Source organism: Diospyros lotus, chromosome 12 (assembly GCF_014633365.1).
Source record: "Diospyros lotus cultivar Yz01 chromosome 12, ASM1463336v1, whole genome shotgun sequence".
Taxonomy (NCBI): domain Eukaryota; kingdom Viridiplantae; phylum Streptophyta; class Magnoliopsida; order Ericales; family Ebenaceae; genus Diospyros; species Diospyros lotus.
Genome location: NC_068349.1, coordinates 2,988,009 through 3,015,132, shown reverse-complemented (window position 1 = coordinate 3,015,132; position 27,124 = coordinate 2,988,009). Strand labels below are relative to the sequence as shown.

At 36.3% G+C, this 27,124-nt stretch overlaps 6 protein-coding genes across 7 annotated transcripts in view; 3 read left to right on the top strand and 3 right to left on the bottom strand.

Annotated features, from left to right (window-relative positions):
- The first annotated feature begins 337 nt into the window (after positions 1 to 337).
- Positions 338 to 27,124, top strand: part of LOC127786497 (protein KINESIN LIGHT CHAIN-RELATED 1) — a 27,295-nt gene continuing 508 nt past the window's right edge. The window contains exons 1-3 of one of the 2 annotated variants that reach the window (XM_052313938.1): positions 339 to 2,157; positions 4,092 to 4,349; positions 4,468 to 4,805. In XM_052313938.1, the coding sequence (XP_052169898.1) occupies positions 452 to 2,157; positions 4,092 to 4,338 (1,953 nt within the window). In that variant the 5' untranslated portion in view covers positions 339 to 451 and the 3' untranslated portion in view covers positions 4,339 to 4,349; positions 4,468 to 4,805. Of the gene's footprint in view, positions 2,158 to 4,091; positions 4,350 to 4,467; positions 4,806 to 27,124 lie in introns of those variants that run through there. The other variant, XM_052313939.1, reaches the window with a different exon arrangement.
- On the bottom strand, positions 5,309 to 6,699 carry LOC127786557 (RING-H2 finger protein ATL16-like). The gene has a single exon (XM_052314029.1). It carries the CDS (start codon positions 6,498 to 6,500, stop codon positions 5,580 to 5,582), a length of 921 nt encoding a protein of 306 aa, XP_052169989.1. The 5' UTR covers positions 6,501 to 6,699; the 3' UTR covers positions 5,309 to 5,579.
- Positions 9,726 to 11,433, top strand: LOC127786533 (hyoscyamine 6-dioxygenase-like). Its single transcript, XM_052313999.1, has 4 exons — positions 9,726 to 10,045; positions 10,136 to 10,386; positions 10,461 to 10,779; positions 10,870 to 11,433. The coding sequence occupies exons 1-4, from the start codon at positions 9,776 to 9,778 to the stop codon at positions 11,176 to 11,178; spliced, it is 1,149 nt and encodes a 382-aa protein (XP_052169959.1). The 5' UTR covers positions 9,726 to 9,775; the 3' UTR covers positions 11,179 to 11,433.
- Positions 16,600 to 17,641, top strand: LOC127786572 (uncharacterized). The gene is made up of 3 exons (XM_052314063.1): positions 16,600 to 16,739; positions 16,823 to 16,941; positions 17,038 to 17,641. Exons 1-3 carry the CDS (start codon positions 16,601 to 16,603, stop codon positions 17,440 to 17,442), a joined length of 663 nt encoding a protein of 220 aa, XP_052170023.1. The 5' UTR covers position 16,600; the 3' UTR covers positions 17,443 to 17,641.
- LOC127786539 (hyoscyamine 6-dioxygenase-like) lies at positions 18,545 to 20,106 on the bottom strand. Its single transcript, XM_052314006.1, has 4 exons — positions 19,780 to 20,106; positions 19,430 to 19,680; positions 19,037 to 19,355; positions 18,545 to 18,947 (listed from the first exon to the last, which is right to left on the bottom strand). Exons 1-4 carry the CDS (start codon positions 20,047 to 20,049, stop codon positions 18,675 to 18,677), a joined length of 1,113 nt encoding a protein of 370 aa, XP_052169966.1. The 5' UTR covers positions 20,050 to 20,106; the 3' UTR covers positions 18,545 to 18,674.
- On the bottom strand, positions 20,870 to 22,397 carry LOC127786536 (hyoscyamine 6-dioxygenase-like). The gene is made up of 4 exons (XM_052314003.1): positions 22,089 to 22,397; positions 21,740 to 21,990; positions 21,345 to 21,663; positions 20,870 to 21,257 (listed from the first exon to the last, which is right to left on the bottom strand). The coding sequence occupies exons 1-4, from the start codon at positions 22,356 to 22,358 to the stop codon at positions 20,985 to 20,987; spliced, it is 1,113 nt and encodes a 370-aa protein (XP_052169963.1). The 5' UTR covers positions 22,359 to 22,397; the 3' UTR covers positions 20,870 to 20,984.

The window sequence follows — 27,124 nt, the reverse complement described above, 5'->3', positions numbered from 1 at the left end:
TGAAATAAGGGGTTATGGTAATTTATAAAATAAAGCATATTTGCTTTTCCGAATATGGTGTAATGGTAAAACTCTTGAAATTTTATTTGAAGTATCAGGATTAGAATTAATGCGACGATTTAAAAAATAAAATTATTACTGAAAAGCATCAATAAGATTGGAAGACATGCATCGAATGTTCAATTATGAGTGTATATAAATTGTATCTATATTTAAATTTAATTGAGAGAGCATCAAGAACGTCATCTATCCTTAAAAATTAATAACTTGAATGTCGACTAATCAAGTGAATAAAAAAAATAATAATAAAGCATATTAGCCTGCTTGAAGCCGACGTAACATGAACAATAGGCTTGGAAAAGAGAAACGCCTCTGCTGCTGCTAAAGGAGGGGTTTTCCTTCTAAGGGTTTTAACTTGGGCTGCCAAACCCAGAAAATCTCACCATTCGCCATGAGAAGAGCTTCGTCCAGGGTGCTCTCTAACCTCTCCCCACACACCAAGCTCTCTTTATCTCTCCTCTCCAGCGATTACTGCATCACCAACCTCCCCCCCGCCGCCGCTGGCAATGAAGTCAGCCACCGTCGATCCCACTCTTATCTCAGTACCCGTGCCAAGACCACCGCTTTACTCTTATCAAAGGCTAAAACCCTTCAATTTCAGACAAACCCATCTCAGAGTCTCAACACCCTCGTGGATCAACATGAACTCCGCCCTCAATTGTCCTCGAGACAGAGAAAGATCAAAGAGAGGTCGCAGCTAGAGGAGGCTTTTGAATCTGCAGAGTCTGCCGACGACATGCTCAAGGCGCTCAAGGACATGGAGGCCAGCTTTGATGAGAGGGAGCTCGGTTTGGCTTGCCTGAAGCTTGGCCTCAAACTTGACCAAGAAGGTGAGGACCCTGAAAAGACTCTTTGTTTTGCCAATAGGGCTTTGAAAGCGTTGGATAGGGATGATAACAAAGTTTCTTTATCTCTTGCCATGACTTTGCAATTGTTGGGTTCTGCTTGTTATAGCTTGAAAAGGTTTAATGATGGCCTTGGGTACCTTAATAGGGCGAATAGGATATTAGGTAGGTTGGAGGAGGAGGGCTCTGTTAGTGTTGATGATATCAGGCCAATTCTTCATGCTGTCCAGCTTGACTTGGCAAACACAAAGACGGCCATGGGAAGGAGAGAGGAGGCTCTTTGTAATCTTAGGAAATGTTTGGAGATAAAAGAGATGACTCTCGAGAAAGATAGCAGGGAACTTGGTAATGCTAACAGGGATCTTGCAGAAGCTTATGTTGCTGTTTTGAACTTTAAGGACGCAGTGCCATTTTGTTTGAAAGCGCTGGAGATACACAAGGTGCAATTGGGGCATAACTCTGTGGAGGTTGCACATGATAGGCGGCTTCTTGGGGTAATCTATACTGGGTTGGAGGAGCATGAGAAAGCACTTGAGCAGAACCAGTTGTCGCAGAAGGTGCTAAAGAATTGGGGCCTTAGTTCTGATTTGCTTCGAGCAGAGATTGATGCTGCAAATATTCAGATTGCGTTGGGAAGATATGAGGAGGCGATTAATACTTTGAAGAGTGTTGTTCAGCAGACTGATAAAGAGAGCGAGGATCGATCTCTAGTCTTCATTTCTATGGCAAAAGCTATGTGTAATCAGGAGAAGTTTGCAGATTCAAAGCGGTGTCTGGAGATTGCACGTGGGATTCTTGACAAGAAAGAAGCAACCTCTCCAGTAGAAGTTTCTGAGGCATACATGGAGATATCCATGCAATATGAGACAATGAATGAGTTTGAGACAGCAATTACGTTACTGAAGAGAACTCAGAATATGCTTGAGAAGCTCCCTCAAGAACAGCACTCTGAAGGAAGTGTTTCTGCACGGATTGGCTGGTTACTTTTGTTAACAGGAAAGGTTCAAGAGGCTATTCCCTACTTAGAAAGTGCTGCAGAAAGATTGAAAGAATGCTTTGGTTCCAAGCATTATGGGGTTGGATATATTTATAATAACTTGGGTGCAGCATATTTGGAACTAGATAGGCCTCAGTCAGCCGCACAGATGTTTGCAGTGGCCAAGGAAATCATGGATGTCTCTCTTGGTCCTAGTCATGTGGATTCAATTGAAGCATGCCAGAACCTTTCAAAAGCATATGGTGCCATGGGAAGGTAATAAACGAAACCCTTGCATAATTTCTTTTTTTGGTTGCATGAAATATCTTGAAGAATTTGTTGCATGTCAAATCAATCAGTTTATCACTTGTGTTGAACAACATATTGGTATCTTCTTACTTGCCTAGGCCCCTTCCATGCAAATATACAGAACTTTTCTCTGAACTGAACGTCTTATTGCCATCTTTTTGTATTTGTTGCTATTTTTTGTTTATCATTGTTGTTGTTTATGTTCTACCCAGGATATAGGCACATGATATAGAAATTACAAAATTAAGAATAAAGAGAATAAAAATCTAGATCTCTATATTCAGGTGAAACATTATGAGCAACTTCCAGCCTCTCAAACATGCTACATTGTGGTATAGCTGAAACTCTGTGCCTTTATTGAGCAGAGTAGTTAAAAAGGATGCAGGTTCTCAAGTTCAAGTAGATGGAAGAAGGCTTGGTTCAAGTTGTATTGAGCTTCTATAAAATGGTTGTGCTAATTGTCACCCTTTATTATTGTTAGGGCAGATTTACTATGCTAGACTTGTTTATATGATTATGGATCATTTACCCCATCGTGATGCTTAGCATCATAGTTTAATGACATAGCCTGCCTTTTGTTCCCTATTATTTTCCATGTTGATATGCAAAGATCATCCAAGTGTCTACGTATTTATGGAATGATACATTGAAAGAAAAAATAAAGTCACATTGTTCTTTATGTTTTGCCAGAACAGCAGGATTTGATACTGTATTGGATTTGAGAAAATATTGTCACACTGCATGATATGGTAATTGTACAGAGGAAACATTGTAAGATATGCGCATTAGGTCCCCTCCTCTCTACACACACACATGCTCAAGTTTCTTTTAGATCCATAGAAAATCAGCTCCCTTCCTAAAATTAAAAGGGGAAAAAAAAAAACGTTCACAAAGAAAGGAAGGAGAGAGAAAAATAAATAAAAAGAAGCAACCCCACTTGCACAGTAGATAAGCCTGATGTTTATTATTAGGAGTATAAATACGTGTGGATTGCTTAAAGATAATGATTTTGATCCTTCAGTATGATACAGGAAAAGCAAATGCTCCGTTAGCAAGATTCCACTATTTTCCAAATCAGATCCTCTTTGCACCATTGTTTTGTTTCTCCACCTATCATTCTTAGTCTTTCTGCTTCCCTCTTGTGATAGGTCATTGTGACTGCTTCTTTTATTACCAGATAAGAATAACAATGTATCTTCTGAAAGGTCATCTGGTCATTTCCTGTTACAGCAAGGACACTTTGAACAGCTCCGAGTTAAGCCTGCTGTAAATGTCCTATGTCACCATGGATTATTTCTTTTAAATTCATTGAATTAGATCGCCTCTGATCTGCATTCTGGACATTGTTAAGTTTGTAATTTCAGTTCAGTTCTTCTCCATCCAAGCTGCTGGACTTGATGCAAGAATTCTGGAATGTTGGCATTTGGTGGATATATCTTTCTTTACATCATGTCCATGGATTTCTTGAAATCAAGTGCAAGATATATCTTTGGCTTTTTATACTGAAGCTCTTGTGTAGATAGATAACTAGGGATGATTTTGGGGCATTCTTACTAGTATTTCAGGCTACTCTTGGATTGTGTTTTTGAGGCATTGTTGCAGGTGCCAATGAAAGAGGATCAAGATAGGCAGGCCTAGTAGCAATCCAATCTCTAGAATGTTCCCCCCTGCTCCAACCTAAAAAAAGAAGAATATGCTGTGTGGATAAAATGACGATAGCAGCTAAATTGCAACATCAATAATCTGATTTTTTCTTTTGTTCTCTGAGTAACCCCAAATATCATCTTATCCTTCCTCTGTACACTCGAGCACAGCTCAGTATGGTAGATCAGTTTGTCTAATGTTCTAGGTTATAGGGGTAAAAATAATGTTGTTTAACCTCAGTTTCTTGGATTATGCAGCTACCACCTTGCAATTAAATTCCAAGAGCAGGTGATTGATGCTTGGGAAGGCCATGGCCCGACTGCACAAGACGAACTCAAGGAGGCTCACCGACTTCTTGAACAATTGAAGAAGAAAGCTCATGGGGTGTCCTTGAACTCGCCTGTTGTAAAGGCCTTGCCTTTGCCGCACGGTAACGAATTTGTTGCTACCAGAAGCTCTCAACCCGGAGTTTCTCTTAGTGAGAAGCGACCAAGCACAATTTAAGTGTATCTCAGGTGAGTCTTCTAGGTGGATTCTTATCTTCATGTTCTCTTTTGTCGCCTTGTAGAACAGCGCAGAAGCGCTAGCAAGTCAACTAATCATCTATGTTTTGTACCTCATCTGGTTTCTTAGGTTATCCATTTGTCTTTACAATGTACGTAAAGAACTGGGGAATATTTCAATCGTGCTGCCACCCAGTTAGGATGGTGCCGGGAGAATAGAGATTTTCTGGGTGATTACCATTATCTACAAGAATCCTCCAGTGTCTTGTCCTCTTGTCTTGAGATTTTTTCTTTTTCTTCATCTCTTCCTTCATTTACAATGATACAAGTCCTTGCAGACTCTGATATTGATACTTCTTTCTTGTTAAAACTCCATTTTCTGTTACATTCTGTATTTGTTAAAGGATTAGCCTTCTCACGAGTGATATTCTAATTTCATTCTCAACAGAAAGATATATGTTCATATTCTGTTAGAATTCTTCATTTAGAAATGTCAAGTCAATAATAACAGGCCGAGAATCTCCCAGTGAAATCCCAGCTGCCATTATAATAATATTCTGATCCAGCTGTGATTCTCCTCCCTAGCTCATCGATTTACTCGGGGAAATCGTAACTTAATAAGCATCTGAGGTGTCCAAACTCCAAAGTCAAACGAGATACTCCATTGTTTGTTCACGGTTCCGAAGCAGGGTAAATTTTGTAGCTCACACGAGTCTGAGCTGAGCTGCTTTATTAGGGCTGGTCAAACAGCGTGAGATTGAGCTGGGATGGGGACTTCTACGACGCTCAACGACGTGGATGGTCTGTACAACGTAAAGAATGTATTATAAAATGTATTTTACACATTCAAAAACTTGTAAATGATTGCATTTTAACCCAAAAAGAAAGCTGTGATCATTCTCAAGAAGTGCTTTTCAAAGCCTGCACTCAATTCTTACTCATTGCTGCTCTCTCGGAGTCATCCAGAAGAATGGCAGAGAAGACAGTCATTTTCATTCTGAAGAGAAAGAGAAAGAACAAACCAAAGGGATTTCTAATTTTCTATCCGTTGGTGGTTTGGGCAATGATTCTGTCACCCATGCCCACAAACAGATTTTTCAAGTATCGTGCTTGAATCTATGAACACTCATCAATGATCTTTTGCGTTACAAAAGTAAGGAATTTCAACTGTAAAGAGTTAATTTCACTATCTCAATCACCAAAAACAAAACACAGAAAATCAAAATCCTGAAGTAATTAAGGCTAGAACTCGATCGGAAGAACGGCATTTCTCGATCCCCGGCCATGGCCGAACGGAAAGAAGGATCTCCGGCCTCTGCTACTACTCGACTCTTCTCCGTTGCTAACGCCACCGTTCTGCCGTATGGCCTCCTGAACCGCCATGTAAACGAGCCTATCGGAAGCAGAATCCATGGAGAAAGATCTCCTGATGGGTTGAACAGTGAACTGCTCGTCTTTCTCCCTCACGTCAATCCACTCGTCGCCCGTGATCGAAACACGGTGAAACTTTCTCGGCTTCCGCTCGAACTTTCTCGGCGACTCGCTTCTTCTCTCCGGTTGTCTAGCAGTGCCGCCCAGTTCAATAACCACGAAATCTTCATCACCGCCCATCTGGGAATCCGTGAACGGCTGCGGATCCTGCGGCGAAGAGGTCGGCGCCACAATCCGGTCGATGGGGTTCCTGGTTTTCCCCGAAATGCTGGTTCTGCAAAGCGGGCAGTTGGCGTTGGTCTGGAGCCATATGTCAATGCAATCCAGGTGGAACGCGTGGCCGCAACTCGGAAGCACTCTCAGCATATCCAGCTCCTGAAACTCGTTCAAGCAAACCACGCACTTGTTCAAGCTCGTCTCTTCCGCTTTGCCGAACTGGAAAGTGGGGATCTCCCGGATCAGCATCTCGTCCAGGCCGTGGCTCTGCAACGAGGGAGAATAGGCCGTCAATGGGTCTTCATTTCTTCGCGCCCTGGAGATGGAGAAGCGGCGAAGCGGGTCCAGTTGTTGCCAGTTCAAGCAGCATTTGGTGAGGAAGATGTAGTAGCTGACTAGCAAAAAGGCCGTGGCCATGATGCAGAGAACTGCAATGGCTAGAATCGGGAAGCCATTGTCCGCCGGCGGCGGCGGCGGCGGCTGGTTTTTTATCTGAGACAGAGGCTGAGTTCCCATGGACCTGGCTCGGAGATGCAAGATTGGCGTGGAACTGAATCAAATGCAGTAAATATTGGAACAGAACATGGCGGAGAGAGAGAGAGAGAGAGAGAGACGGTGGATTGAAGAAGGGACAATATGGAAGTCAAAGATCTGCAAACTTCAAAAATAAATAGATAAAAGAAAAACGAAGAACATGTTAGAAGATTGATTTTGAGGAAGCTCAGCCGCCTCCTTAATCAACGCCAAAGCTTCACATATAACGTTTTGAGTTTAGAGAGGTTAAAATAGTTAATTCAATTTAAAAATAAATATAAATTTTATAATACATTTAAATAAATTAAAAATTTTGGAATAGAAACGAATCTTTTTCATTTTCTAGTCTCTTTGCATACCAGAACGTGTTTTTAATATTTTTTTAATATTATAAAACGGCCTCAAGTCATTTTAAAAATTCTTAAAACAAGACAAAAATATTTTTTAGTATTTTTTAATATTTTAAAAATATATATTTTTTTTAAAATGCTAAAACAACATATTCAAAATGTTTTCGTGCATCATAGTCTATAATTATCAAAACATGAAAAATAAAAGCCTGATAATTTAGCCCATCAAGGCTCATGCGAGCCGAACCGACAAGTGCAATATTAGCTCGTTTCACATCTTTATATCTGATAAAAATTCATTTATCAGATGTAATATTTAATTTTATTATTTTATTATTCTTAATTTTTGCTTAAATTTTATTTTTAAAAAATATAAAAATTAAACCACAACTACTAATTAGGATCTGATAAATCTTTATTTTAAATATTTTATTTTTTATTTATAATTAGAGGCTTTCTCACGTTCTTTAATTCGCTTCTGTCTTACAAGCTCTTGAAGACTTGAAAGACAATTCTTTATCTACAAATTTTATTGTTGTATTTTTATAATAACACAATGGTCGAGGTATAAAAAAATAATTGTTAAAAACTATTTGTCAAAATGTATAAAAAATAATTGAAAATGACAACTAGCCCCTCAAAGGCCCAGTGGGCTCGCCCACCATGGTCCACGTGGACCAGCCCGAAGCATGCGCAGAACCGGCCCGTTTAACATCGACCCGGTTTTAGAATGAAAATGGTTGGCTTATGTCTCATCAATTCAAAATTAATTATTGGAATACTAAAAAATATTCAAGATATAGTTTTAATCAACACATAAAAATATTATTTAAACACTCAATTATAACATTTTTAATGATATTTTATACATTAGTGTTATATGTATTTCATAAACCCAGTCTAGTATGCCGGCCCAACCGCCTAAAACCCATGAGCCCCAAGTAAGCACGCCAAGACAAGCTCATACATCACTAAAATCCAAATTGTGATCGCGGAACCAAGCGAACTCCAAGCAAGCTCTCAATAAGATTTTTAGCGAGCTCCTAGTTATATATCCAACAAATTTTCAATGATACTTCTAGTTCGCTAGTCTAACTATTTAGCTCGCCGCTCCAAAATCCCCCAACTCACTTAGACCACAAAATTGCTGGACAGCTGGAGGCATGAGACCTACTCGCTTTATTTGAGGCGAGCCATATCCCTTGTAATGAGAATCTCACTCATGATTTTATGTAGATGATAATGACTGTTTGTTCTCTATTATATCATCTTTATATTTTTATATCTTATGTAAACTATAAAGGCCCCTCGTTATAAATAGGGGGCAAAAACATCATGAAAGAGGGGACCAACAAAAATAATCAGATAATGCCACTTTGAAAGAATAATCAAGGTATAATCGTGGAATATGTATCATTTTGGTCTAATTATGTGAAAATTCTTTATGTTCTTTCTGTGTTGTTCTTTCTCCTTGTATTTTGGACTTACTCATTTACTGCAGCCCTAACTAATCACAGTGATTGAAATTGAATATCGACAATTAGAGTTTTACATTTTATATCATATTAATATAAATTTATAATGCATCAATCCAGAAATGACATTAGTTTAGATATTTAAATAGTACCACCAACCCAAACATATATTAACAAGACTTGTATTCATATTTTAATTGGGTTCTACTTTTTAATTAAATTGGATGTTTATTTAAATTGGGTTTTGTTAATCAGTCACCTCGTGGTACTTGTTAAGATATATTTAATATATTTTATTTTTAATATTAAATATTTCTATTAGTTAATAATAAATACATTGTATTTTAAACTATTTTATCAATTAATAACAATATTTTAATATTAAAAATAAAATATATTAAATGGACATTAAAAAATAAAATTACTAATTTACCTTTTAAGAGTCCTCCATTATAATATGTTACGTATCTCAAATAATAAGGTGATAGCACATGTTCTTTTATCTAACTCAAATCTAATAGATAGATCAATACATTTAACTTTCCGATCTCAACTCTAAAAAATTCAACACAAATTTAAAAGATTAGCCATTAGTTAATTTGGCTTAATGAACCATTCATGAATTTGAAATGGTCAAGATCAAGAATTTTGAAGAGTAATACTAAGTATATAATATCTCTTAACTCATATAAATATAAGATCTTTACTACAAGTAAAGGGATCTAACTCATCTTTCTTATTTTATGATAGTTGCTAATACTTCATATTGACTTTACAATTGAAGGATCTAGCTTTGCTTCTATGACCCCAGATTTGTTGTCCCTTTTTTCTGTCTCTTTGAATGTCTCACTAATAAAAATAAATCATATCATCAAATTAACATACATTACTAAATAGTGATTATCCTAAATTAACGACAAAAAACTTAACATTTTTCTTTCAAAATTCAATATGCAATTAATAAGATAGGAAGAGATGGATTTTTTTTAGACAAAATACTTCTAGATAGTATACTTCCAGACAAAATACTTTCAGATGAAGAGATGTGTTTTTTTTCCGTTAATTCCAAAATAGATTTTGAAAGAAGAATGTTAAATTTTTTTGTAGTTAATTTAAGATAATGACAATATATATTAATTTAGTGGTGTGATTTATTTTTGTTGGTGAGACAGCCACGTGGACATGGAGAGGGATCTGGGACAACAGATGTAGACTCCCACACTTTTACTCACAAGCACTCTATCAGAACAAACTTACTTCAAGATTGAATCAACCACCATCACACACAAATATTTTTACTAATAGTAAGTTTCCTCCGGATGACGAAATGTTTCAGATCCCATTAAGGAAAAAACAAAAAAGCTCTTCATATATAACATGCATTCTTGCTGGCCAGTAAACAGTACTGAGCATTAAAACTCAAAACCCATTTATGAATTCTCAGCAAAAAGAGGCGTCCATGGGGATCAGTGATTCAAACTGGTCTGAAATTGAGAAGGGAGCAAGGTTTGTCCCAAACTGGTCCAAACACCTCCAATCCGTGCCCGAAGATTTTGTGCTTCCACCGGGTCAAAGACCCGGCAAGCTCACTGTTCTTCCAGGCGACAGCCCAGTAATTGACCTTAATCAAGCTGCTAATCATGATCCTTCTCTAACAGCTCACCAGATTCTAGAAGCAAGCCTGGAGTTTGGATTCTTCCAGGTCCATAATTATTACCCAGCTGAGCTCCATCTACTTGTTCTGCTAATTATATATATTATATAAATAGAAATGAATATTAATCTGAAACAGGTGACCAACCATGGGATTTCGAAGAGATTAACGGATGAAGCAATTGGTGTGGCCGAGGAGTTCTTCGAGATGCCGGCCGAGGTCAAGGCCAGCGTGTTCACGCCAGACGCCGGTAAAAGTTGCAGGCTTTATACCAGCAGCTTTGTTTACGACACTGAAAGGTTCCATTTCTGGCGAGACAACTTGACTCATCCCTGCCATGCTTCCCAGGATTGCTTCCATCTTTGGCCCCTCAAGCCTGCTAGATACAGGTTCATCGCCAAATCTACCATTTTCTTAATCCTTAGTCCTTGTGTTAGACAGTTAAAAATTAATTAATTGTCAGGGAAGTGATTGGAGAGTATACAGTAGAAGTGAACAAACTGCTGCTGAGGATTTTGGACTTGATCCAGCAAGGACTGGGCCTGGAATGTGGGTTCTTCCGAGAGGAGATGAGAGGAAGCCAGTTACTTGGAGTCAACCACTACCCTCCATGCCCGGACCCAAGTTTGGCCCTGGGAACTCCGAGACACCCAGACCCGAATCTCATATCCATTGTCAACGAGGGGGGCAAGCCAGGGATCCAGTTCTTGAGAGATGGGCAATGGTTCAGCATTGAGCCCATTCCTAATTCTTTTACAGTCTTCATAGGCTGCCAGTTACAGGTACACGTATATATGTATATCGATCTCCGCCCCCATCACATGGTGATTAGTTAAATTCTAAGTTTATATTATATATATATGTTCAATTAGGTTATCAGTAATGACAAACTGAGGAGCGCGGAACATCGAGTGGTGACGAGCTCAGAAAGGGATCGAACGACGCTTTGCAACTTCTTGATACCCTCTGAAGAATGCTTCATAGAGCCCGCAAAGGCTTTGGTGAGTGCTTCCAATCCGCCCGTCTATAGAGGACTCAAATACAAGGAGTTCCTGAATATCTACGCGGAGAAGCTGGCTGAAGATCAGGCTGTCATGGACATCTGTAAGCTGCAAGCTTCAAGTAATATTGATCAACTCGATCGATCTCCAGACCCATCGATATTGCTACCATCATCCTAAGCTGTGATGGACTGCTCTGCTTAATGTTTAATGTGTGTGTGTGCTTGTGTTTGTGTGGAGTGCTATGTACTGGACTGATTGTTGAAGTCCTAGTTCCAACGTCGATGAAATCTTGAAGCTGTGATGATTTGGTTTGATGTGCAGGCTGCAATGGGGTTGTCTTGTTACAATTTTCTGGGAGAAATTTCATGTTACCTTGCCTTTATAAAATAATCATTCGATTTATAATATGAAAAGTGTATTATATATATACAAGCAAGGTGTATTATACAGATTATAGTTATTATATTGAGCATTTGTGTTGTATAATACACCATTCGTTACATGCATTACGCTAACATTACGCTTTTTTGTGTTGTATAGGCTACTAGTGCATGCCCTCTTAGCTATATAATCAGTGAAAAAATTTTAAGGTACCTAAAGATATGAGTACCTAAAGATAAGGTACCTGAAGGGTATATTGTGCAACATTAGAGATATATTGTACATGGAAAAGTTGCATTATATAACACAGAGTATGATATATATACAATATAATGTATCACAGAGTATGCTAATACCTTATATAATTAATTTATAGACAATTTATTATACAACTATTATGTGGAGACCCCCCTTTAAATGTATAATGGGATTAGGGCCTAATAAAAAAGGAAAAAATGATTGTCAATGTGAACAGACATGGCTTGTCACTTATTAGCCTGTGATATTCTGTGAAATAAAATACTCAAATACATAATACATGAAACAGAGGGAACAAAACTAAAGTTTTAAAAAACTGTTTAATTAGGCAGAGAGACATCTTGAGGATCATTGTGATGTGAATGGGGCACCGGACCACCATATATAAATCATATCACCAACTAATCTCTACAATTTTCTAAGGAAAAAATAAAACAGAAAGAAAAACCTAACCTCCATGGAGAGTTTAAATAATTCCTCCAATTCACATCTCATTAAGATTGAAAATGTCAGGAAAATCTATTTGATTCTCAATAGAAGATACTGATAGGTACATAAAACCTAATTTGAAAGAAATATTTCACTGGAGATATATTAAAAATTATATCTTTAGTAGGTCCGTTTGATATTTAGAAATATTTTAATACTAGTTAGACAAGTGAAGAATGTTAGGGTGAAATAGAAAAGTTTGAATAAAGTCAGATGTAAACATTAGCTAGGTAAACGTTCGTTAGTAAGAAAAGTAATTATGAATCCTATAAGTCATCCCCGTAGGGGCGGTGAAGGGAGAGCATTATTTATAAAAAAAAAAAAATTGAATTCTAGCTAATTTCAAGGGGAGATGTAGGGAGAGTCTTGGGACTAGGTTATATTAATATTTAGTTAGGATTGGGCTATATTAAATATTTTATCATTATATTAATATGTATTTTTAATTATAATCTATAAAAATAACATTGGTCTTACCTAATAGAAGTCGATATCTTCAAAAGTGAGTTGGGATATCTTCAAGTTTAGGTACTTTCACATAATCACGAGAGCTAGGATTGTCAAGGTAATCTCCAAATCTTTCAGGCTTCGATATCTCAAACTATCAATGAATTCTTTAGGTCGAAATTATCTCTAAGACCTTCTTATTTAGTTATTTTTGAGTTGTGTTAATAAGGATAGAATTCTTCAAAATTAAGAAGAGAAAGTTAGATTTTGTGAGATTACTCTTTAAATATTGATTGATTAAAAGACCAATATTATTTTTCTCTTGCTTGCCAATAAAGACACATGATAGGGCGAGATTGGATACTTTTCAAAAATAAAATTAATAATTTCACATTTTATTGAATACCCCAATCACATATATATATATATATATATGTATACACACACAACAATCAACTCTCTATTATGCTAATTAATTATACATATAAAGAATAAGCAACAGAAATAGACATTCTTGAGACGGACTTATACCTGCAGAAATTTATATCAAGAAAATATAATTTTTATTTTATATATTATTTTTATATTTTTAAAATACTAATTTAGTCCCTCAAAGGCCCAGTGGGCTGGCCCACCTTGGTCCAGCCTGAAGCTTGCGCTGTATCGATCCAGTATTAGAATGAAAGGGTTGGCTCGTGTCTCATCACTTCAAAAAATATTTAGGATATAATTTTATTTTAGAGTATCTTAATTGCAAATTTAAATCACATCTTCGTTCACACATCATTAATTAATTATCAATACACTACTCACTTGAATAATTTAATAAAGGGTATATTAACGGATTAATTACACCAATAATCACTCGATTTTGTATTCTGTTATTGTTTGGTCACTGAACTTTGAAATATTACCTATTAGTCACTAATATTTCAAAATTGTTATTATTTAATCATTGAACTTTAAAATGTTATTTGCTAATTATTAATATTTTAAAATCGTTTCTTATCCATCATTCGTTAGTCACTAAACTTTAAATTCACGAGTTGATCGAGTCATTAAATACATTAAATATATCTTAACAATTGACATGAGATGACAAATTAACAAAACCCAATTTAAATAAACATCCAATTTCATTAAAAAATAGAATCTAATTAAAATATGAATACAAGTTTTGTTAATATATGTTTGGGTTGGTTGATTGGTACTATTTTAATATCCAAACTGATGTGATTTGTGAATTGATGTATTATATATATATAAACATTAAGGAAAATTCTATTCACAGTAAGGGTTTACTTTTCACAGCTATATTTTAATATACCTAAAATATCTTATTTTGAAAACTCATTTTTACCCTTAGATTCACTTTCTTTCTCAATCAATTACCCGCCATCCATTCCTTTCAAAATCGCCATCCATCCCTTCCAAAACGAAGATAATAGAACAAAAAAATATCATATCCAAGGTATATAATATAATAAAAAAATATCAATACAACAAAAAATACACATATATATACATATATATATATTAACAGTTGCACCTATATATACATGTATACATTAACACAACAAACATATATATATATATATACACGCACACATACATAGAAGAAAAGCACACAAACATATATATAGATATATACAGTGTTCGAAAATTCGGCCTAGGCGGCCGCCTAAGCGCCGCCTAGGCGCTGAGCAGCAACCGGCCGCATCGATTTAGGGCTACTCGGTAGCCCTATGCGCCATGGCCGACTAATCGGTTCGCGGCGCCGCCTAGGCGAACCAGGCGGCGCCTAACCGCCTGGGCGGCCGCCTGGGTCGCGCACGACCTGGGCCACCTAGGTCGTGCGCGTCTTGGGCCAACCTTTTTTCCCCCTCCCTTTCTCTATTTCCCGATCCCCTTTCCCTTTCTCTCTCTGGTTGTGTTCATCGCGGCTCCTCTCTCTCTCTCTCTCGCCTTCGATCTCTTCTTGGTTGTTCGCCACCGCCATTGATCTCTTCTCTTGGTCTTGCTCTCTCGTTACTGCCGACCTCACCTGTTGCCTGTTGGTCGTTCTCTCTCGTCGCCGTTCGCGTCTTGCTGCGGTATGTATCCAACCATCCATCTTCCTCCGCCAACGCAAGCTTGCCTTTCTGCAGCAACTCAGCAGCAAGCAGCAACGCAAAGCTACTCATGGCTCGCTTGCATATTGCTTGCTTGCTGCTCGTTGAAGCAGCAAGCAAGCAATATGCAAGCTTGCTGCGTCAGCTTGCTGCTTCAAGTAGCAGCTGATTTCATTTCATTTGATGAGTTTTAGTTAAATTTTAATGTATATTATTGAAATTATTCAATACTCAGGGAAAAACAGGAGTCGGGAAGTGAAATGAATGATTCGGATAGGACTGGAAGTACGGGAGCATCGTCCGAGGCCTCCTCAATTCTTAAAAGGAAGTCAAATGATGTCGGATGGGAGTATGGAATGTTAATTGATCCGAAAAATATGGATAAAATTAAATGTAAGTTGTGTGGTAAAATTATGTCTGGAGGTGTTTACAGAGTAAAAGAACACATTGGCCACATTTCTGGAAATGTTTCTGCATGTCCAAAATCTTCTCCAACAGATCAAGCCAAATGTAAGAATGCTATTGCCGAGGCAAAGAATAAGAGGAAAAATAAGAAGAAGGAGGAAGATTTGATGAGATCAACTGTTAATATCTCCGAAAGAGTGGAAGGGGATGATGAAGATGAATTGCAAGAGTTAGGTAGCAGAAAAACGTCCCGTACTCTTGGCCCTATCGATAAGTTTGCAAGCTCCATCAGCCCTGAAACTTGTTTGAGTGCGAGAATGAGCCAAAGGCAACAAACTATTAGTGAAGCACTATTTAAAGAGAGAACACAGTCTGTTCGTCAATATTGTGCTAGATGGGTGTATGAAGCTGGTATACCTTTCAATGCGATTGACAATGATAGCTTCAAATTGTTTGTTGAGGCGGTTGGTCAATTTGGGCCGGGCTTCAAACCTCCCAGTCAATACCAATTGAAGGAACCACTATTAAAGGGGGAAGTTGACAGAATAAAAGAGTTATTGAAGAAGCATGAAGAAGAGTGGGCACAAACTGGGTGCTCCATTATGACAGATGCTTGGACAGATAGAAAAAGGAGGAGCATCATGAACATATGTGTTAATTCTAATGCAGGTACTGCTTTCCTTTCTTCTAGAGAGTCTTCAGATGAAGCACATACAAGTGAACTTATCTTTGAGTATGTGGATAAATGCATTGAGCAAGTTGGGCCACAAAACGTCATCCAAGTAGTAACCGATAATGCTGCCAATAATATGGGAGCGGCAAAATTATTGAAGGTGAAGAGGCCAAATATCTTTTGGACCTCATGTGCTACTCACACCATCAATTTGATGCTTGAAAGTATTGGAAAACTGCCGAAGTATAAGAAAGTCATTGATCAGGCCAAGAGTTTCACAATCTTCATTTATGCACACCATAAGAGCTTGTCCTTAATGAGGTCATTTACGAAGAAGAGGGATATAGTGAGACCAGGAGTTACTAGATTCGCTTCTGCTTTCTTGACTTTACAGAGTTTGATGGAGAAAAAGGCCCAATTGAGGGCAATGTTTACCAGCTCCGAATGGGAGGAGTGCAAATGGTCAAAGATTGTTAAAGGGAAAGCAGCCTATGCTACTGTGATGAGTATTGCTTTTTGGAATGGTGTGACTATATGCCTTAAAGTTTTTGCACCTTTGGTGAAGGTGCTTCGAATTGTTGATGCGGATAGAAAGCCTTCTATGGGCTTTTTATGTGGAGAGATTAAGCAAGCAAAGGAAGATATTAAGGAGGCCTTAAATAATCTTGAAAAGAACTATAAGCCTATTATGGAGATTATTGAAGCAAGGGTAAAAGATAGGCTAGATAGTCCACTACATTTTGCAGCTTACCTTTTGAATCCCTACTACTTTTTCAAGGATATGGATATACAACTTGATAATGAAGTGATGGATGGGCTTTTTAACTATGTGGAGATGTTTTATCATTATGATGGTGAATTGCAAGGCCATGTTATAAATGTTGAGTTGCCAAAGTATACTCGTAAAGATGGAGCTTTTGGAAAATCGTGGGCAACTCAAGGGTGTGCGAAAAATGATGACAATTATAATCCAGGTATAAAATTCTTTTAATCCTTTCTATTGTGTATTAGTGTATAAATTAAATTTGTTTACTTTATACTTGTTTGACCTATGTAGTTACATGGTGGATGACTTATGGAAATCAAACTCCAAACTTGCAACGAATGGCGAGAAAGATTCTCTCGTTAACCACTAGTTCATCCGGTTGTGAAAGAAATTGGAGCACTTTTGAAGGGGTTAGTGTACATATGAATTATATTTATTTACTATCAATTAGTTATCCTTATTCAATTATCATTTATATTGATATTGCTTTTATTTTATTTATGTAGATACATACGAAGAAAAGAAATAGACTAGACGTGAATCGATTGAACAATCTAGTCTATGTTCAATTTAACGCGAAATTGATGAACAAGCACAAAAGGGAGAAGGAAAGGAATGTTGATGTGCTACTTGCTAGTGATGCTAGTAATGCACAAGGATGGATCGTTGATGGAGAAGATGATGAAGAAGTTGAGCCTGGTACGGGGTTTACTTGGGAAGTGGTTGGTGAAGCATCGGGAGCAGACAAGATGCTTCAAGCTCGAAGAAGTTCTAGGATGAGAGAGCTTCATGAAGATGATTTTCAATCAGAAGAAGAAGATGAGCAAGAAATCAATGAATTTGATTTTGAGTCCGATGAAGATCGTGTATTGGAAGAATATGGAGAGGAAGAAGACCAATTAAATAGTTAGACTTAGATTCTTCGGATATGGTTTATGTTGTATTATTGCTACTTCTACCTTCTTGAACTTATAACTAATATAATAGTTTATTTTTTGAGTCTTAATTCCATTATTTCACTTGTCTTTTCAACTTTGATTTACCTGAAAATAATATCAAATTACATCAAAAGGTTTTTAGGAAAAAAAAAATCATTTTTCCTAGTCGCCGCCTAGGCCCCGCCTAGGCGCCCTAGGCGCTAGGCCCCAGCCTGGCGCCCGACTAGCGCCTAGCGCGTTTTTGAACACTAGATATATATATAGATATAGAGAAAGGAAGCTCGGGACCATGGCCGCCAAGCTTTATCAATGACACCCTCGAACTCTGGAGTTCAGCAAACTCCCCGAACTCGAACGTCCGGGGCCCGAACTCCAGCATTCGGGAGCTTTTAGTGTGCCCCGAACGTTGGAGTTCGGGGCACTGTAAGGCCCCTAAACTCTAGGGTTCAGGGGCGTCATTGATGAAGCTCGACGGCCATGTATATATATCTATATGTATGTGTGCGTATATATATATGTTTGTGTCTGTGTGTGCGTGTATATATATGTATGTGTGTGTTTGTATATATATATATATATATATATATGAGATTATGGGCGATTGATGAAGCTCGGCAGCCATGGCCGTCAAGCTTTCTTTCTATATATATATATTTATATGTATGTGTGCGTATATATATGTTTGTGTGTCTGTGTGTGCATGTATATATATGTATGTGTGTCTTTATATATATATAGTGTGTGATTATTTATTTTCATCTATTTTTTGTTTTTGCTCATTGTGAATTTTTTTTTGTGTTTGGGCAGCATTGTATGGTTGGTAACGAAAGGGAAAGTGGATAGAATATATATTTGTGTGTCTGTATTGTATATATATATGTGTTTATGTATGTATATATATGTTTTTTATTTTGTAAACTTGTCTCGTGAAACTTATATTTGTGAATCAAAATTGTTGAGGTTTGAAGATGTTAAAGAAATGAATATGTGTGAATGGCTGCTTGTGTAGAAGAGGGTATTTTTGAAAAATATATACTACAAAAAATTATTAAATTGATTGTAAAAAATAGAAGAATAAAACTAAATTTTCAATTGCTTAAAATGCTCGTTGTGAATAGAATTTCCCAAACATTAAACATTAAACAGTAAACAGGGCAGTCCAACACAGCTTAGGATAATGGTGGCAATATCAATGGGTCTGGAGATCAATCGAGTTGATCAATATTAGTTGAAGCTTGCAGCTTACAGCTCTCCATGACAGCCTGATATTCAGCCAGCTTCTCCGCATAGATATTCAGGAACTCCTTGTATTTGAGTCCTCTGTACACGGGCGGATTGGAAGCACTCACCAAAGCCCTTTCAGGCTCTATGAAGCATTCTTCAGAGGGTATCATGAAGTTGCAAAGCGTCGTTCGATCCCTTTCTGAGCTCGTCACCACTCGATGTTCCGCGCTCCTCAGTTTGTCATTACTGATAATCTAAGCGAACGTATACACACAATGTAAACATAAACTTAATTAATCACTATATGATGGGGACGGAGATCCATATACATATATACGTGTACCTGTAACTGGCAGCCTATGAAGACTGTGAAAGAATTAGGAATGGGCTCAATGTTGAACCATTGCCCATCTTTCAAGAACTGGATCCCTGGCTTGCCCCCATCGTTGATAATGGATATGAGATTGGGGTCTGAGTGTCTAGGAGCTCCCAGGGCCAAACTTGGGTCCGGGCATGGAGGGTAGTGGTTGACTGCAAGTAACTGGCTTCCTCTCATCTCCTCTCGGAAGAACCCGTATTCTAGGCCCAGTCCTTGCTGGATCAAGTCCAATATCCTCAGCAGCAGTTTGTTCACTTCTACTGTATACTCTCCAATCACTTCCCTGGCAATTAATTAATTTTTAATTGTCTAACACAAGGATTAAGGATTAAGAAAATGGTAGATTTGGCGACGAACCTGTATCTAGCAGGCTTGAGGGGCCAAAGATGGAAGCAATCCTGGGAAGCATGGCAAGGATGAGTCAAGTTGTCTCGCCAGAAATGGAACCTTTCAGTGTCGTAAACAAAGCTGCTGGTATAAAGCCTGCAACTTTTACCGGCGTCTGGCGTGAACACGCTGGCCTTGACCTCGGCCGGCATCTCGAAGAACTCCTCGGCCACACCAATTGCTTCATCCGTTAATCTCTTCGAAATCCCATGGTTGGTCACCTGTTTCAGATTAATATTCATTTCTATATATATATATATATAATATATAATTAGCAGAACATGTAGATGGAGCTGGGTAAATTACGACTAATTATGGACCTGGAAGAATCCAAACTCCCGGCTTGCTTCTAGAATTTGGTGAGCTGTTAGAGAAGGATCATAATTAGCAGCTTGATTAAGGTCGATCACTGGGCTGTTGCCTGGAAGAACAGTGAGCTTGCCGGGTCTTTGACCCGGTGGAAACACATAATCTTCGGGCAAGGATTGGACGTGTTTGGACCAATCTGAGACAAACCTTGCTTCCTTCTCAATTTCAGACCAGTTTGAAACACTGATCCCCATCGACGCCTCTTTTTGCTGAGAATTCATAAATGGCTCTTGAGTTTTAATGCTCAGTACTGTTTACTGGCAAGCAAGAATGCATGATATATATATAATAAACTTGAAGAGCTTTCTTCTTCTTTATATATATATATATATATTTTGTCTTAATGGGATCTGAAACATTTATGAAGAAACTTACTATTAGTAAAAATATGTGTGTGTGATGATGGTTGGTTCAGTCTTGAGATTTCAGTATGACTGTTTGTTTGTAAGTAAGAGCGGAACTAAATCTCTTCATTTAATTTTTTACTTGAAGTAATCTTGTCTTTATATAAGTTCAGCGATAAACCTCGATCGTCTTGAATTCATGAATTATTCGTTAGGTCAGATTAACTAATGGCTAATCTTCTAAATCTGTGTCAAATTCTTTAGAATTGAGATTTCAAAGTTAAATCTGTTGATTTATTTATTAAATTTAGATTAGATAAAAGAACATATATTATCATCTTATTATTTGAGATACATGACATATTATTATGGGTGACTCTTCAAAGGTAAATTAGTCATTTTATTTTTTAATGCTCATTTAATATATTTTATTTTTAATATTAAAATATTTTTATTAATTGGTAAAATATTTTAAAATATAATGTATTTATTGTTAACTAATAAAAATATTTAATATTAAAAATAAAATACATTAAATATATCTTAACAAGTGACATGAGGTGACAAATTAACAAACCCAATTTAAATAAACATCCAATTTGATTAAAAAGTAGAACCTAATTAAAATATGAATACAAGTTTTGTTAATATATGTTTGTGTTGGTTGATTGGTACTATTTAAATATCCAAACTGATGTGACTTGTGAATTGATGTATTATATATATAAACATTAAACATTGAACATTAAACATTAAACAGGGCAGTCCAACACAACTTAGGATAATGGTAGCAATATTGATGGGTCTGGAGATCAATCGAGTTGATCAATATTAGTTGAAGCTTGCAGCTTACAGCTCTCCATTACAGCCTGATATTCAGCCAGCTTCTCCGCATAGATATTCAGGAACTCCTTGTATTTGAGTCCTCTGTACACGGGCGGATTGGAAGCACTCACCAAAGCCCTTTCAGGCTCTATGAAGCATTCTTCAGAGGGTATCATGAAGTTGCAAAGCGCCGTTCGATCCCTTTCTGAGCTCGTCACCACTCGATGTTCCGCGCTCCTCAGTTTGTCATTACTGATAATCTAAGCGAACATATATACACAATATAAACATAAACTTAATTAATCACTATATGATGGGGGTGGAGATCCATATACATATCCGTGTACCTGTAACTGGCAGCCTATGAAGACTGTGAAAGAATTAGGAATGGGCTCAATGTTGAACCATTGCCCATCTTTCAAGAACTGGATCCCTGGCTTGCCCCCATCGTTGATAATGGATATGAGATTGGGGTCTGAGTGTCTAGGAGCTCCCAGGGCCAAACTTGGGTCCGGGCATGGAGGGTAGTGGTTGACTCCAAGTAACTGTCTTCTTCTCATCTCCTCTCGGAAGATCCCGTATTCTAGGCCCAGTCCTTGCTGGATCAAGTCCAAAATCCTCATCAGCAGCTTGTTCACTTCTGCTGTGTACTCTCCTATCACTTCCCTGACAATTAATTAATTAATTTAATTGTTCAATAAAAGGAATAGGGATTAAGAAAATGGTAGATTTGGCGATGAACCTGTATCTAGCAGGCTTGAAAGGCCAAAGATGGAAACAATCCTGGGAAGAAGGACAAGGATGAGTCAAGTTGTCTCGCCAGAAATGGAACCTTTCAGTGTCGTAAACAAGGCTGCTGGTATAAAGCCTGCAACTTTTACTGGCGTCTGGCGTGAACACGCTGGCCTTGACCTCGGCCGGCATCTCGAAGAACTCCTCGGCCACACCAATTGCTTCATCCGTTAATTTCTTCGAAATCCCATGGTTGGTCACCTGTTTCAGATTAATATTCATTTCTATATATATATATATATATATAATTAGCAGAACATGCAGATGGAGCTGGGTAATAATTACGACTAATTATGGACCTGGAAGAATCCAAACTCCCGGCTTGCTTCTATAATTTGGTGAGCTGCTAGAGAAGGATCATGATTAGCAGCTTGATTAAGGTCGATTACTGGGCCGTTGGCTGGAAGAACAGTGAGCTTGCCGGGTCTTTGACCCGGTGGAAACACAAAATCTTCGGGCACGGATTGGAGGTGTTTGGACCAGTTTGGGACAAACCTTGCTCCCTTCTCAATTTCAGACCAGTTTGAATCACTGATCCCCATTGACACCTCTTTTGGGTGAGAATTCATAAATGGGTTTTGAGTTTTAATTCTCAGTACTGATTACTGGCAAGCAAGAACGTATGATATATATTTAATAACTCGAACAGTAAAAAGTATGTATTTTCTGAGTTAAAAATAATCAACATCTCTTTCTATATGTGTGTGTGATGATCGTTGGGATGTCATGGAAGCATGTCTCACTAGGAGTGCCTGCAAGTAGAATTTCTTTAATTTAACCTTCACTGTTGCCAATAGGGAGTATCAACAAGTGGCATATATACTAAGCAATATGAGTTAGATTCCGTTATTTTGAGAAATCTTGATCCTTATATAGGTTGGGCTAAATGGAACATTGGGTTTTTTTTTTTTAAATTCCCCAACTCAACAGCTTCAGATTGATAGATGGTTCGATAGGCCAAATTAAATTACAGCTAATCTTGTAAATTCGTGTCGAATTCTCCAAAATTGTGATTTGGGAGTTGAATTTGTTGATCTATCATTTAGATTTAGACTATATAGAATAACACATATTATCACCTTATAAATTATAATTCGGGAGTTGAATTTGTTGATCTATCTTTTAGATTCAGAGTGTATAGAAGAACACGTACTATCTTTTTATTACTTGAGATATGGAAACGGAGCAAATAGCGATAGTTGACTACTCAAGGATAATTTTTTATCATTATAATTTATATATCTTTATTGTTCTAGTATTGTTCATGTTCAAGCAACCTCCTATATTTTTATGATTGGGGTGACTAATATAGCGAAGGGGTCCTAAAATGAAGACATCATCTTAAACTTGGTCCCCTCCTCTTTTGGGTTAGGAAAATGTTATTTTTAGTGTTTTGATATTGATTTGTTATTTTTAAAATTATCAACACTTTTTACACATATTAAAAGTGTTTATAATTTTTAAAAAGTAGTTAATAATTTATAAAAGTGTTGTTAAGTATAAGAAGAAACACTTATAATTCTACAAGGATCAAAATATAATGCCAAAACACAATTTACAAATACCATTACCATTTGCGTTATGATATATAGCATTCCTTATGCACAACGTATTGATATTTTTGGGCACCATAACTTTCAATTTAATTAGTGGCAATTCTCGAGATCTTGAGTTCATGACCCAATGCGTAAAATGCATGAGAATGATGTAGATGCAAAAAGCGTAAGAACAATCTGGGAATCACCATCCAAGAAGACAAAAAGGATGGTAAGACATGCAATAAGCTAAAATACTTCTTGTGATGCACACAATCTAAAGATAAAAAAGGTTAAAACATGTAATGAACTAAAAGGCTCGTGAGAACACACAATAAAGAGCCAAATGTAAAAAAAGGCCAAGCAAGAAAAACCTTAAAGCCAATGACTTAGGATCACTTTGCTCTCTATCTAAAAAACAAATACGAAGAATTGCCAAGACATAAAAGGGTTTAAGACAACTATAAAATAAACGGGTTATAGGAAACAAAGACCTACTATAGATACACTTGGTTATCCAGCAAATAAATGACAACAAAAGCCACTTTGCCCTCCAAGGAATCCAAAGAAAAAAATTATGAGTAATTGATGTGTATATGGACAAACCTAATTAAATAGACCCAATAAGAGACCCATAAGAAAATCTTAAGTAAAACTAGAGAGAGATCTTAAGGGAGAAGAACTTAAGGCAAAGGGATTCACCCACTTAATACATATCAGTTTAATCATGAAACCTATTAAAGGATAATCTTAAAAGTTAAAAATAAAATATAAGAGACAAAATGAAAGAGAGAGCCAAAAAGAGCTTGATAAACCCTCCAAGAAGAAAGGTCTCCAAAAAATCGTCCAATTAATAGACTCCCAACAAAAGGATGATTCGAGTAACTTGGCCAAGTTTCTCAAAAGACTCCCATGCGGGACATTTTCAGAACAAAAAAATACAAATAAATGACTTTGAAATTTTATCTAAAAACTGTGTAACGAATAAGGATAAGCCAAATCATTGTTGATCTCGAAATATTAAATATAGTTATCACAAATCCCTCAAACTCAACTATAAATAAGTGAACTCTTATTATAAAAAAAGTTAGTCATATATACTAATTAAAAATCTATGTGATTTCTTTTGCATTTTGAGAGAATATAAGTTAAACATCAAAGTGTTTGTACAGAGAATGTCATGTATCCTCTAATTGGTTTTTTTCTTAGAGTACAAATGGCTCAAAGACGAATCTCATAATATAAATTTTATTATTATACTCAGACAACAATAATATTAAAATATTTTAAAATATTATGGACCACTAGTTCTCGTAAAATTAATTAAAATCTTATAATTATAATCAACTTTGATAAAGTTTTTTCTTCAGTACAAAATATTAAAAATAAATGTGTATGAACATTTTTAAGTAAATAAATCCTCAAATTCATATCTAATTAAGATTAAATATGTTAAATGAAAACCCAATGGTCAATAGAAGATACAGACAGGTACAAAAAATCTAATCTGACCATAGGTGGCGTTGTAATATATATATATATGAAAAAGTAACCCTTCTTATTTTATCATTATTTATAAAAAAAAAATTCAAATCTAGCCAATTTTGCGTCTCAATTATGATAAGGTCATTTGTCCATATAATAAAAGTCTTCGTCACTCATTTTTAAATAATTGGTCCTTCATTTAAAAATATAATTTGATAGAAACGATTACGTTATGCAAAACTACTGGCTAGTACGAACTATTCTATTATTGAAAAATCGTAGACATAGACATTAAGATTAAATTATATTAGATTTTATTTTATTTTCTCATAATTTCTATTAATTATAGATTTTTTATTAATGTGTGCGTACATGTATATGGTAGGTTATACAAAAACTAAAATAAAAAACGAATATGATACGAAATAGAAACAGAGAAGCGTCATTTTTTTAAAAAGTAAGAAATAAAAATATTTAAATAAAAAAATATAGGGTCCTCTTTGTAAATATAATTTTAAATATAAATTATAAAAAATAGTTATTCAATTTAAAAATAAAAATAAATTTCATAATATATCAAACAAATTTTGGAAAACAAATTCTAGAAAAAATTAAGAATTTTGAGTTAGAGAAAGAAAAAAAATTATTTTATTCATGGATGAAAATGTGTTTTTAAATTAAAAAAACGTTTTTAATATTTTCTAATATTATGAAATGGCCATAAAAAGTTTTTAAAATTATAAAAGTAACCCAAAAACGTTTCTTGATGTTTTGAAAACGAAAATGTTTTAGAAACGCAGAAATAACACCCCGAAGAAGTTTTCATGCATCGTAATATATATGTATGTAGAGATATTCATTTAGTTTAGATTATACCAAGATTGAAATTTGTAAAGATTTCAAACCGTTCAATTGTTATTAAAACAAGATCGGTCCAAATTGATCCACACTTTTATCCCTTCTTTTAATATGAATTTTTAAAAAGATATCGTATTGTATTATGTATATACAATATATTATATATTATATATTATATTTTAATTTATTTATTATTAATATTTAATATTTAATCACCGTAAATAGTTTTAGATTTTGAATCGGGATTCAACTAGACAAAAATTAATTATGATTAATATTAGAACTGAATTCTCTCTATCTAGATCGAAATTTGATCACCTTTATACACAACATCTCATCACAAGTACATCAACAGCCCAGAATTGGCCACATCAGAAAAATCAAAATTGGCCACATCAGAAAGATCAGATCATTTTTGGATTCATTGAATGATTGAGAGTTATCAATGCGCAAATTAAATGAAATGGAACTTGTTTTAGTGAAAGGAAAACCTTTATATATATATATATATATATAAACTTTCCAATACATAACAATCATCAAAGCTCACTTGGGGGACCAGCTCAATTAAGTTTGATTAGGAGGAATATTATTCAAAACTGCAATTGGGGCATGTAGAAACGTTAGCTGATAGTGGCTTAATTAGGTTTCATGATATATAATTAATCCACAAATCACCCATCAAATCCCATATAGAAGGATATCTTTAAACAGGTTATCCGCATGCTTAATTTATTAATTAATTAATGTGTCTTATTAATTGTATTTGCATGAAGGGTAGGGATATTGCCCCATTGCAAACGTCAATATTGCTGCCATAATGTTACGATGGAATCTTATTCTTCTGATGCTGGGGACTAAGACCTTGTCGTTATATATCTCGTAAAATATGGAGGTTCCGGCAATTGACCCACAAATCAAGTCTAATGTTGCAGCAGCAAGCAATGGATGTGATGATTTCAAATTGGTCTAATGTTGAGACTGTACCAGAAAGTTACACTTTCCCAGCTGATAGAAGACCTAATGAGCAGGCCAGTACTGCTCCTTTCTTCAAAGACCTCCAGTCCTTGATCTGGAAAGCTCCCTGTCCGATGATGCCAATGGAACCATCCAAACCATTCTGGAAGCTTGCCAAGAGCTCGGATGCTTTCAGGTCCGTCTGTCTGCAACTTGGGTTTAATTTTTTTTTTTTTTTTTTTTGAATTGTTGGTTGGAGACTTGGGGTTCTGATCAAGAATGAGCAGGTGATCAACCATGGTGTTTCAGAAGCTCTGATGGACGACACCTTAAGCGTGTTCAAGGAGTTCTTCAGCCTGCCAGCCAAGTACAAGGCAAGCTTCTTCTCCAATGACCCAGACAAAGCCTGCAGGCTCTACTCAAGCACTTTGAACTATGACAAAGAGGAGCACCATTACTGGAGGGACAATTTCACCCACCGCTGCCACCCTTTAGAGGAT